Consider the following 13,831-nt stretch of genomic DNA (forward strand, 5'->3'; position numbering starts at 1 on the left):
AGATGAAGGCATTTCCAGAGCTGAATATTAATAAAGACAGTCATCTTGTCACACGTCTTGAAGAGGCTCCATTTGGAAGGTTTTACCATGCCAGAATTACTTAAAAAGCCTAATCCAAAGGAAGTGGTGAAGACCTTAATACACCCAACCCAAGGCTAAATTCCAGATTTTTTAAGGGAAATTTAGACTAATCTGTCTAAAGAGAGAATAAAGCTCTGAGACTTCATTTCCATACGACATGGTAGAAATCTGAACAGAGAGGTCCTATGGATTAGGCGAGGCTAACGACATTCTCTCCTCATTGGCTGAAGAGAGCATCTTTACAATTATGTGAGTTTCCTAGTAAAAGCCCAGTTAAAAGGCATTTCAGGTATGTTGTGCTCTGTATTGATGGTGTGATGATAACCATGGGTCTCCCACCTTAATGACATGGAATGATTTTAGCATATGAATCTATAAAAGACTCAGTCCTGGATAGTACAGGTGAAGTTGTAAATAGAGTAGAGGAAGCCAAAGGCATGGTACTTTCATATTGAAATTGTTAAAGAATATGGAGTGGAGGAGAGGAGAGGAGAGGAGCAAGGTCACTGTGAATTCCCTCGTGATCGGTTGAAATGCAGTTATTTTGTTTTCGGAGATGGGACTATAAGTGTATTGGGGGCAGGGATGTTACAGATGTGTCCTTCACAACGATGTCAGGAGAAGTGGTGATGGAAGAAGCGACTGAGACAGTGAATCTGAAAATGATCTAGACATCTGTCACAACAGCTGTTGGGATTGAGTGAATTTGGTTCAGTAGTGCGAGTTCGCATTTTTTTTTTGGTTGAAGAAAGACAAATGTCATTGAGGGCATTGATTGGAGTACTTTGAGATTTGGATTTAAATACTGCAAAGATTAAGCAATTTGACTGCATGCCAACTTAGGGCAAGACCACTTATGCAAGGGGGACGGAGGGAGGGATTTGGAGAAACGGCAGTACAACACATACACACATCTTCCCAAATTTATCACTACTAAGTTAACTTTGGCACCTTCCACACACTGGGAAGATGTCCCACATGAGGAAGATGATAAACGAAAAAGGTAGAAGACTGAGGTTGCCATTTCACTTGTTTGGAGCAAAGCATGCTTGTCCAACACTTGAATGGCACCTGAAGATCCAGAACAGTTCCATAAGACTGGTGTGAAATACCTGCAGGCCACTGACAAATGCAGCCTACAAAATACTTCAAGCATAACTAAGCAGTTTGTCACATTATATTGACATGTTCTTAGCTGTGATCACATGTTCAATGAGCTGATCGTTTCTCTTAAGTTTGCTAAGGGTGCAAAAGACAATTAAAAGGTGTATATTGCATTCCCAATGTATCAGTGTTCCTTAACAAATGCAGTAGGGGCAAATGTGAAGAAGCAAATGAGAAAAGAGGATAAACAGTGAACCAATAGAAGAGGAGGAAACAGAGAGAGGCTCCTACAGGAGAAAGGAGAAAAAAAGACTAGAAAAACATGATTCAGGTTGGAGTGAATGAAGACAAGAAAAACATATATCATCCACAACGTAAATGCGTAAAACTTATGTGCTTATTTTCCAACTATGAATTTCTAAGCTAGGTGTAAGCAAGTGTACAAGCAGTTACTGACCTGCATTAGGACACTCCTGAAGGGCTTTGGCCATCAGCGTATTAGCAATGTTCTTCAAGCCAGCCCTATACTCCAGTCGCACTGACTCCAGCCTGTGAACACAAGGAAGAAGTCAGTACCACTCTTTCAGCAAAGCTCCAATACCCGTTATCTTATCAATAACTGAAATTGGCATGTCGTCACACTTTCAGCAACATTTTTCACCTACATCTTTCAAATAATTGCTTCTACTTTTGAGAGGGTGAATCAGCAGTTTTCTTCTGTTCTTCCAAACAAATTAAACCACCACAAATGAAGAAATGTACCATGTTGTGGAGCTGGGGATAGTAGTATACCTTCAGCAGGTTATTCCTTCATCACCCAAGCAAATCAATACACCTATATGGATAATGTGGGGGCTGAGAGCATTCACTTATACCATCACCACTGGCGTGCCACACCACACCAATATAGCCAATGTAGCACGCCAAGAGAATATTCTGCACAAGGAACAGGAGTGCATGTCTATAACCTAAGTACTGCACACAACAAAGACTTTCCAGAAGACATGCTCTCACTGACCCCTGCTTCTAAACAGAGGAAAAGAAATTGGTTACTTACCTTCAGCTTCCTTTCTCCAACGCGGATATCCTTCAAAGATCCAAATGCTTGCATCATTTTACACCGAGAAGCAGTAAGTGTTTATTTAGCAGTACAGTTACTTTAAACTAAACTGTTCAAAGTTCAGCCGGTTAGGTGAATAAGCTCTGCACTCCACTAGGCCAACAAATCTGAGACTTCATAGCTTAAGAGTAAATGGATAAAGATTAGAGGGCGAGCTTCATGTAAGCGAGAGGGCCGTAAGTGAATCATGGAAAGATACCAATGCAGGAGAAGGAGTATGTTACTTACCCTGTAAGAATCTATTCGTAGTGTGTAGTGCTGCAGATTCGCATGTTGGGCCCGGACTATGCAAGTTGTTTTTTCTCGAGGAAGTTTTATGATCGCCGCCGTTTCTCCTCCCCCTTGAGGTATTGCACATGTTCAGTGGCCCCTTTGTTAGATAAGGTTTTTTCCCCTTGCCATATTTGGATTGAGGATACAGGCTGCTAAGTTTGTCTGTGCTGTTAAACATGCTGTATTTGTGTGTATTCTTCTCATCATCTAACACCTGCTGTGGAGGTGGGAGGGTGCATGTGAAGCTGCTACAAATAGATGCTTACAGGGTAAGTAACATACTCCATTCGTAGCATGTGTTGGCTGCAGATGCTATGCATCGATTGTAAAGCAGTACCCCACTCGCTGTGGCTTTAGACAAGAGATGGCGCACTTGTTTTAAATAATGTTTGAAAGACTGTACATCTAGAGCATATTGTCTTGCTTGAACATCTACACAATATTGTTGTGTAAATGTATGTGGGTTCACCTATGTTGCTGCTTTTCCAAAGTCACTGCGAGGGATGTTTCCTAAAAAGGCCATGGTTGCCCCTTTTTTCCTAGTAGAATGGCATAGTAGTTAATGTTCGTTTTGCTTTAGCATAACAAATTTGGATACATTTGACAAATCTTGCTATTCCTGATTTTGAAAAAGCCTTTCCTTTTATGTGGACTTGAAAAGTAAACAAATAGTTGTTGTGTTTTCCTTAAGTGTTTGGTACGTTTTAACAATGTGCCCGTTTAACATCAAGTATATGTAGAGCACACTCCGCAATTGTCTCTGGTTTGGAAAGAAAACCGGTTACTGTAAAGTTTGATTTGAATGGAAAGGACATACAATCTTAGGAAAGAACTTTCAGGAGTCAGGCTGGATCCGGAAGATTTTTCTTAGCCTTACCCCTTCGTGCCGGTAGGTGGCGTTGGTCAACGCAGCGTGACGTCATATGGCGTTGAGTTTGTCGTTGTGATGTCCGCGTCGTCATATAGGCACCACCTCAGCGCTTTGTCAGTACTTGTCACGACTTTCCAAGCCACAATCGCGGAGCCATGAAGTTGACTGACAGTAGTGTTTAAACAACTAGGGCCATGAAGGGGAACAGCCCTGACATGAATAACTGATTCGAAGTGTGGGGAGGATGGGTGGGTCGGTAAGGAATCTACGGCTAGATCATGTCTCTACCAGATAAGGCCTTACCGAAGATAACTTGTCCATTTGATAGAGACAACTAATCGCAGATTCCTTACCTGTGAACAGATACCCAGGCAATATCATCCCCGGAGGAGGGACTGCGAAAAAGTTTAAACCAGAAAATTCCGTAGGACTGAACGGTCAAAAAGGCCCTCCCTACAGACCTGAGTGTCCAGGCAATAATGGCTAGCAAACGTGTGCATGGAGGCCCACGTAGCTGCATGGTTGATTGTCAAGAACCGGGACACCACGCTGGACAGCCGTGTTGGCTGCCTTAGATCTGGTGGAATGAGCTCTGAGGCCTTCAGAAGGCTGTTTCTTGGGCAAGTGGACAGATTGCCCTAGGTGGAAAGGTGTCACAACTTTAGGCAAAAAAGACACCCAAGTGCGAAGGACTACTTCGTCTTGAAAGATGTTCAGGTAAGGAGGCTGATGGGAAAATACCTGCAGATCGCTCACCCTCCTTGCGAAGGTTATTGCCACTAAAAAGGCTGTCTTAATTGTTAGCAGCCAGAGGAGACAATGTAGCAGCGGCTTGAATAGTGCACACAAGTAAGTGAAGACCAAATTAAGGTCTCACTGGGGGATGATGAAAGGTGAAGGAGGAAACAAATGTGTGAGCCCCTTCAGAAATCTATGTACAATAGCAGAGTTTAATAGTAACGGTTGGTCTGGCAAGACAAAGACTTGGATCCCCGGAGTGGTGCTCGGACCTTCCCCTCGACCGAGACTGGGAACGAGATCTCAGAGGAGATCTCTGTGGCGCCTGACGCCATACCGTAAGCAACTTTAAGGACTGCTCCCTCAAAGCTTTCGGCGCAATGGCCCGGCAGTCGGAGCATAACTTCGGGTCATGGTCGCTCTCTAGTCACCAAAGGCACACAAGGTGGGGGTTCGTTACTGACATGGCTCTGTGACAGGAGCCACGCGGTTTAAACCCCGAGGTCTTCTTGGACATCCTACACACCGAAAAAGATTCAACAAAAAGTAAAAAAAAGACTGTCACAAAATGACAGGGGGCAGCTCACTTCGAAGGATCTGTGCTGACTGGCGTGGAAAGAAAAGAACTGACATCCGCATGCTGAGGTGGCGCCTATATAGATGACACGAACGTCACAATGACTAACTCAACGTCATGCAGTCAACAGACACCACCTACCGGCGCACCTGGGTAGTGCTAAGAAAAATCTTCCGGATCCAGCCTGACACCTGGATGTTCACAGGTAAGGAATCTGCGGCTGGATGTCCCTATCAGATGGAGTGTATTTTCCACTCATGAACTTGTTGCTGAGTGGAACGAGTTCCCCCTTGTTTCAGAATCTAATACATTGAAGTCATATTGTCTGTTCGTAGAAGGACATTTTTCCCTGTAATGCTTGTTAGGAATGTTTTGAGAGCCATATAGATGGCTGGAAGCTCCAGCATGTTGACGTGCACTGTTTGTTGTTGTGAGGTCCAGTGCCCCTTGACCACAATGTCCTTCATATGAGCAAACCACCCTATGAGTGATAAATCGGTTATGATTGTTACTTGCAGGATTGGTTTCTTGAAGGCTCTTTCCTTCAGTATGTTAGAGGTGTTCCACAATTGTAGCGCCTTGGGTGAAACCAACACTAGGTCTTCCATGTCCAGCCCCCCCCCCCTCCCCCCCCGGCTTGTCACCAATGCGATGATGCTAAACACGTTTGGAGAGGTCTCAGGAAGGGACGAAAAGACCTGGCTCTTCGACTGATACCCGTAGCACAGCACCTGATAAGCTGTGCTATATAAGTACCTGATTGATTGATTATGTGCACGTGGCACTAAACGCTATGCATGATGCCATCATCCCTAGATCGCACATCACTGTTTTGACTGGTAGGTGACGATGTGGCTAAAAAAGACCCGGCTGGATATGGAGATTGAGAACTCTTTGTGGAATGGGGTAAGCTGTTCCCGATACTGAATTGAGTATTACTCGTAGGCATGGTTGTACCTGGAGTGGTTGGAGATGCAATTTTGATGCATTGATAGTGAAGCCCAATTGGTGTAGCAGGTTGATCGTGGTTTGAGTGTCTATTGGTTGGACTCTTGATCAGCCAATCATCGAGTTCGATTAAAAGAGATCGGGAAAGACGTACGTTTTTTCTTCTTAATTTTGCTGCTTCTACCACGAAGCATTTTGTGAACAGCCTTGGGGCTGTTCTTACCCCAAATAGCAGCAGCTTGAATTGATAATAACGTCCACTTATCATAAACTGTAGGTTTTTGTGGTGCGCCGTTTGCACTGTAATGTGGAAGTAAGCGTCCTTCAGGTCTAAAGCAGTCATGAAGTTGCCCCTTTGTAGTAGTAGCATTACATCTTGCAATGTGACCATATGGAAGTGATCGGATAGTATGTAGCGACTGAGTGGGAGTAGGTCCAGAATGGGCCATAGTGAGCCGTCTTTCTTCGATATGAGGAAATAAAGGGAGTAAAGTCCTTTGTTTTTAATGTTAGAGTGGGACTAGTTTTATGTAATGCCTTTACTTCTTTCTTTAGTAGATGTGGATAATGTGGATTTAACACCTGCTGTTTGGCGGGATACTTAGTGGGTGTTGAGTTAGATATAAGCAATATCGCTGCCTGATTATTTGTAGTACCCACTGGACTGATGTGATGCTTGGCTACAACTGGCAGAATTGTTGTAGCAGTCACCCGACAGGTGTTTTGTGATCAGGGGGAAGGATGGGCAAGCCATTTACTTGCCGATGTGAAGGTGCTCTACTGCGGCCCCTATTCTTGTAGCCTCCTTGACAGCATCCAGCTCCTTGCTGGTGATACTGTTGTTGCGGGTGCGGATATGTGGTATAGGGTAGATACTTTTGCTGTCCTTCGCCCCTGGTAAAGCCAAAAGGGCGGTTTGTTTTTGAGGTTTTGCCAGTAAGGCACCCATGGATTTGGCTGTGTTGGTGTCCTTTATTTTCTCTAGCTGTGTGTCCACGGCGGGCCCAAAGAGGTTTCCCCCATCGAATGGGACAGTAAGAATGTGCTGCTGCACCTCAGGTTTGAACCCGGATATGCCACGCATGTCTACGGAGCATGATTGATGTATTGATGCCCCTTGCAGCAGTGCCAGCTCCGCTTAATGCAAATTTGAGTGTTGAATTTGATATCTGCCTCCCATCATTTACCAGGAATTACCCTCGTTTTTTGTATTCATCTTGGAGATGTTGCATCAGGTCTTTCATCTCATTACAGGTAGCCCTACTGTATCGGGGAAAGTAGGTCAACTGAATTGGCGATCTTCCAGTGGTTTGTGTGCCCTCCTGCTACTCTTCTGCCTGCTACATCAATTTGTTTTCTTTCTTTGTCTGGAGGAGGTGCCGCAGCTCTCTTCCTCGCTGTGGTGACAACAAGGGAGTCTGCTGTGGGATGTACCTGTATTTAAAAGGGCTTATCTGGAGATTGCCTGTATTTCTTCTCTATGTGAGGAGTTAGGACCCTGTATGTGACTGGGTCGTTGAAAATGTCTTTAGATACATTGAGAACAGATCCAATCATTGGCAGATATTGTGTTTCCACAAGAAGTCAGTTGGCACCTCTGTAGTGTGCCTGGGGAGCCTGTGGACTCCGCCGCTCTTTGTAAAACACAGTGAAGCCTTAGTAGGTACTTGCGGCTCCATGTCTGGGTCAGGCAGGGCCAAATCATAATCATCCCATGGGTCAGGGGTATGATGGGTGTCCTGTGTTCCTAGGGGAATCTGTGTCCTGTATCTATCCGTCTTCCTCCCCTTTTGGAGAGGGCAAGTGTGTTTGTGGTGACTCTAGGGGGCTGAAAGTCATTTGGCTTCTTGCCCTGTGCTCTTGTGGAAGTGTTTTTGGTGAAGGCTGTGACCAGGATTGTTCCTAAGCCTGTTTCTTGGCATTTTCTTTACGTTTTTTCTGCACAAATTGCTGCAGTCCTTGAAAGACAATGCCTTGTTCTTCACTTGGTCTTTGTGTCTAAGTCTTTGGTTTCTTTGGAGCCGGTGGTGTGTGTAGGAAGCTGGCTCTGTATATACTATACCAAAGTAAGGTATAGTGTGCACAGAGTCCAGTGGATCCCCAAATGCTTACAGAGGTAATGGTAGATAATACCTTACTCTCCATTTATGGTGGTGTGGGCGAGCAGTAAGGCTTTATCAGAGCGTAGTGTTAAGCATTTATTGCGCCCACTCAGGCAAGAAATTATGTCACACACTCAAAGACTGAACTCAGACCAATTGTTTGTAGTAAAAATATTTCTTTAGTTGTATTTTATTTTTAGAACCAAGCAGGACTTGGTACAGGTAAATATAATTGTACTTTTCAAGACAGATGGATCATGAAGCAAGCTGGATGAATTTTGTTACAAGTTGGTAAAATATTTAAATACAGTTGAAATTACTTTTGGATTACTTTTTCTACTCAATGTGATATGCCTAGATATCACAATGGGGCATTTGCTGGATAAAAGGTAAGTAAAACAGTTTTCATAAAACCACAGTTTCTTATTTTTCCATACAAACAACCTCAACACTTAAAAGTTTTTCAGAGGAAGACAGTCAATGCAATCCAATGGAGAAAAATAAGGTTAGCAGTTTGCAGGTAAGTAAACGGTCTTGAGGGTTGAGTTTCTGGAGTTAGAACAAGGGTTCCCCCAGGGTCAAGTAATCACTCAAAAAGCGCCCTCAGCGTCACTAGGGCGGCAGAGTGCTGAGGCCAAATGTTAGCCTATGGGGCTAGGTGGCCAACAGTTGGTGGCTGCTCTCGGGCAAGCCACAGGGTTGAGGAAGCAAAGTTCTTAGGGTTAAGCTCAGAGCAAAGGGAAATCCGAGTTAGCACACAAGGTGGACCCACAGCGGCACAGGGGAGGTCGGGTGCAGAGTGCTGATTTGGCGTCTGGTGCCCTGTTGTTTTCAATGAGAGTTGCCGGTTTTGGCTGCAGGTTCGGTCCAGGAAGTCTCCTGGTGGGAACCAACAGCTGGGCAAGTAAGTTGGAGGACTCTGGGACATAGGTGCATCCCAGGTCCTAGTCTCCAAGGGCGCAGGGCAGCTGGATGCCGGGGTACCTTTTGAGGTCAGATTTCACCTCACTGGGCCACTCATGGTTGGGTTCTCCATGCAGAGGCTGCACGTGATGTTGGGGAGTCCTGGATCAGTCAACCCATAGTGGACTCGGACACTGGAGCATTGCGGGCCTTCGCTGAGACCGGTGGGCCACTCTGACTCAGGCCGTAGGCGACGGGTGCAGTGGTGGTTCCAGGCGTCAGTTTCCTTTGTCTTCAGCAGGCTCAGAGTCTTTCTTTGGAGATTCTTTTGAACAAAGCTGCTGTTCACAGGAGATTCGGTCTTTGTTGAAGCCGGTCAGTCCTCCCAGGGGTTCTGGAGGTCGTTGGCTGCAGGACAAGGCGACTTTTGGTGCAGGATCTCTGGAAACTGCAGACAGGCCGGCAGGGCTGGGGCCAAGTCAGTTCTTCTCTGCAGTCTCCTCTGCTATGCATCTTCTTTCATCCTTCTTCGTAGGTTTTGGGAATCTGCCTTCTGGGTTCAGGGCTGCCCCCTAAATACTATATTTATGGGGCATTTTAGGGGTCTCGAGGTGGTAACCAATGGTCTACTGATCTTAGGGTGACTATACCCTTGGTGTGCTCACCCCATGTAGGGGAGTGGGTACCATCCTTTATCCTGATTTGGGAGTGCCTTCCATCTGCAAGATGGCGTGCACTGAAGAGTGGGCTTCACCTCGCCTCCCCACCTGAGGGGTGGGGTTAGCAGAGGTGGGCACACCTTCTAGGCTGCTCTAGTTTTTCCTGCCTGCCCATGGGTGAGGTAGGAAGGGGGTCTGCTCCTGATAACAGGCAAGGCTGGTACTCACGTTACAAAAGTGGCAAGGCCTTTGAAGCTCCCCTTCCACAGATGGCTCTTCCTGACCTGGGGAAAGAACGGTTTTGTTTCTTGGCCAATGGAGAAAAGGCTCCCACTCCAGGGGTCGGGTCCAGAAACCGTGGTGGCAGGCTGGTTATCAGTCAGGGAGCCCACCAGAGGCTGGTAATTTTTCAGGGGGTATCTCTAAGATGCCCTCTGAGTGCATCGTATAATAAATCCCACACTGGCATCAGTTTGGGTATATTATCTGGAGAAGTTTGCTACCAATCTTCCCAGAATTCAGTAAAGCCATTATGGTGCTGTGGAGTTCGTAATGACAAACTCCCAGACCATATACTCTTTTATGGCTTTACTGCACTTATAATGTCTAAGAATGGACTTAGACACTGTAGGGGTACAGTGCTCATGTAACTGTACCCTCACCAGTGGTATAGTACACCCAGCTAGAGGGTTGTCATACCTATCCCATTGACAGTGGGTTTCAGGCATGGCACACAGGTATGCATGCCATGCCGACTCACTTTTTTGTGTACAAAAAACACGCAGCCTGAAATGGCAGTGTGTGCGTGTTAATGTACAGGACCTCTATGGGTGGCACAATATGTGCTGCAGTCCTTAGAGGCCTTTCCTGGTCACAGTGCCCTTGGTACCCATTATACCTTTTACAAGAGGCTTACATGTGGCATGAGAGGTGCCAATTGGGGGTACAAAGGTACAGTTTTGGGAAAAAACACAGGCCCTGGGAACCTGATTGGCTGGGCCCCAGGGCACATCAAGTCAAAGGGCATCACAAATCTGGTAAAACATAAACTGGGGGGTGGATTACTGCAACAGAACCCCACTTTCCTACAGTATGTCCTCAGAAACTTTGTGTCGCTTTGGAATCCCGGAGGTGAGACTTTTCTTCTGACTAGAAGAGAGTCCATAGTTTTTTTCAGTCCTCGGAACCAAGGACTGCTTAGTTTCCGAGGCGCTCGAGCCCAAGCGTTTCTTCGGATCCAATGATTTTCTTGGGGTCGCAGCCTACTTGGCATCCTTCGGTGCCGAAGTGTCTGCTGATACAGACTTATGCTTCAGTGCCGAATTGTGCTTTGGTGCCGTCCCCTTGCTGTGGCCTTGTTGCCCGAGTGGGATCAAGAACGTTCTTGTCCCTTTTTGGTTCCAAAGTTTGCTCACATATAGGCCTGAGCCTGAGGGGTGTGGCACACCGTGTGGTGGCAGAGGAGGGATTTGAGGTGAGTGTAAGATCTTCTTTACATGGGGGGTCAACAGTACTCACAGTACGAGGTGTTGTCTTAGTCCTCGGCCCAGGTACAGGATCAGCCTCAGCGAGGTGGGCCACTCGACCTGCAATGGAGCGTGTTTGTGTCCCCAGAAGATGAATCGGAAGCGATGTAGTGGGGACTGGTGGTGACCACCTCACCTCCTACCAGAGCACATGCCATGCTTTCCACGTCCCTGTTGTGCGAGAACTACGCCTCGGCCGCCAGTTCCATGGCTTGTGCCAGGTGTCGATCCCTATGGGTCCGAAGCGTGTTTTTGAACAGTGCGCAAGCCACGCACTTGTCTTCTTTGTGCTCCGGAGATGGGCACAAATTACACACTTCGTGTGTGCATTTGGCCCTGCACCGAGGGCACCGTTGGAAGAGGTCCTTCTTTGTCTCCATCACCCGGAGACAGTCATTCTCGACGGGCATGTATTGGGTGCCGGGTAATCGGTCTCCGGAACCTAGGATCCGTGGATGTGGTCTATTGGATCTCCAGTTGCGTTCTTTCTTGACTGTAGGCTGCGTGGGTGTTGAATGCTGCAGAGCTCCGACGCAGTCATCCAAGCTCAATGACGGAAAAAAACGTTCTAATGAAGGAGCTGTTGAACATGCGCAATACATCGAGGGGGGAGGAGAAATGACGCACGATGCCGATCATAAAACTTCCTTGATGAAAAACAATTTACAGAGTCCGAGCCCAACACTAGAAAGCAGGAGTATGCCTAGCATGTATATCTGCAGCCGACACATGCTACGAATATGTAGTTACTTGAGTGAATTATTTCTTTACCAGCAGTGGCTATTTCATAGATTTGAATGCTTGAATCAGATTAGCAAGCAGCACACAAAATATAAAATAGATCATAAATGCAGGTGAGTAACGAATAGTTTTCTTACCTGTCGGTGTAGTTTTGCAGCTTGAAGATCTTTCTGGATTCACTATGCTGTGCATTATTCCGCGGTCTTGTGGTTGGGTCTGGATTCGTAGTATTTCTTTTTTTTTTTTTTTCGTAGCCCAGGTGGGCGTCGGCGTCACACCTCCTGGGTGTATTTCCGGTGACGCCGGCATGCTTCCTGCGGAAGCTCCCACTCTTGGGCGCCATCTTCGGATTCTTTTTTTCCGTGTTTCTTTCATTTCCGAAGTAATGGCACTGTCCTATTTAGGTGATATTTTACCGCTGAGTACTTTCAAAGTCCTTTTTTTTTTTAAATCCACCTCTTCTCTCTCCAGCCTCATCTTTCTGGCGGAGGTGGGTGGGTTTGCTAGTGAATCCAGAAAGATCTTCAAGCTGCAAAACTACACCGACAGGTAAGAAAACTATTCATTTTGCAGCGTGAATCTTTCTGGATTCACTATGCTGTGCATAGATTTTGTAGTGGTTTCTCATCTCTGTGGCGGCTGGGTGGAAGATGAGCATTGGCTATTGAATATGTGCTGGAGCACCTTCTGTCCGACTTGTGCTTCCTTGTTCATCTGTATATCCACACAGTAGTGCTTCGTGAACGTGTGCACCGAAGCCCATGTTGCCGCCAGGCATATGTCCTGTATGGGTGTGTTAGCCAGGAAAGCTATTGTAGCACCCTTTTTCCTAGTGGAGTGGGCACGTGTCCCCTCTGCTAGCTCTTGTCCTGCACGTTTGTGGCAGAGTTGAATTGTCTGTGCGATCCATCGTGCAATAGTCTTTTTGGTTACTGCCTTTCCCATGAAACTGTTTGCGAATGACACAAAGAACTGTTTTGTTTTCCTGTGTCCCTTCGTCCTCTCAATGTAGTGCATGACTGCCCTTCTGGCGTCCAGGGTGTGCAGGGCTCGCTCTGCGCTAGTTGTTGGTTTTTGGAAAAAACTCGGTATCTGTATAGACTGGTTCATGTGGAATTTGGATACCACCTTCGGCATGAAGTGTGGGTCAGTCCTCATCACAACCCTATCATTGTGTATTTGTATGTAGGGTTCTTGTAGCGTCAGCGCCTGAAGTTCGCTTACTCTTCGTAAGGACGTTATTGCAACCAGGAAAGCTGTTTTCATAGTTAGCATCTTTAGGGAGGCCTTGTGAAGTGGTTCAAAGGGTTCCTTCATGAGTTCCGTTAGGACTATGTTTAAGTTCTATGCAGGTGGCGGCACCCGCTTGGGTGGTGCGATCCTTTTCGCTCCTTCTAGGAATCTCTTCACCACCTGTGATGTGAAGAAACTCCTGCACGTTTCTCCCCTTGTGTAGGCGACTATCGCTGCCAAGTGAACTCTTAACGAGGATGAGCTAAGGTTCTTCTCCAGCAAGTGTGTCAGGTACTTTAGCACTGTGGAGTCCTTCTTCATTTTATTGTGAAGTCTTTCTTTCCTGCACCACATTGTGAATCTTTTCCATTTCGCAACGTAGCACTTCCGAGTGCTGGGCCTCCGTGCCCCCCGAAGGACCCTCAGGGTGCTTTCTGGTAATCTCAAATGTGCAAACTCTATGTCCTCAGGAGCCACGCTACTAGGCTCAGGCTCTCTGTCTCTGGGTGTAGCACCTCTCCGTTCTGCATGGAGTGTAGGTCTTTCCTCTTGCCGAATCTGTGGGGTGCACACTGTGTCATCTCCATGATCTGCGAGTACCATGTCTGCCTGGCCCACTGTGGCGCGACCAGTATCAGGGTCATGTTGCTCGCTCTGCACTTGCTCAGCACTCTGTGCATCAGTGGTATCGGGGGAAAGGCGTGAGCAAATGTCCCGGACCAATCTATCCATAGTTCAACAAAAAAGGGGGTGACCCTGTGTCCCTCAGAACCTGGGTATGCGTGATTAAAAACAAAATTGGTTCTGTCGGGTGAGCGCTGACATTGCTTTAAAAGAAGGCTGGAAAGCTCAAAACATACAAACAAAAAACCTCTCTCTGAGAAAAACGTATTTTATATGTTAAAACAGGGAACACAAAACACGGCAATTACTTCATTCCGTTTTCGGTTCAGCA

At 46.4% G+C, this 13,831-nt stretch overlaps 1 protein-coding gene across 1 annotated transcript in view; it reads right to left on the reverse strand.

Moving 5' to 3' along the window:
• PRPF6 (pre-mRNA processing factor 6) overlaps positions 1–13,831 on the reverse strand; it is a 206,468-nt gene that overhangs the window by 34,817 nt on the left and 157,820 nt on the right. The window contains exon 18 of the mRNA XM_078651660.1: positions 1,643–1,734. Coding sequence (XP_078507786.1) covers positions 1,643–1,734 — 92 coding nt within the window. The remainder of the gene's footprint in view (positions 1–1,642; positions 1,735–13,831) is intronic.

Source organism: Lissotriton helveticus, chromosome 7 (genome assembly GCF_964261635.1).
Source record: "Lissotriton helveticus chromosome 7, aLisHel1.1, whole genome shotgun sequence".
NCBI classification, from domain to species: Eukaryota; Metazoa; Chordata; class Amphibia; order Caudata; family Salamandridae; genus Lissotriton; species Lissotriton helveticus.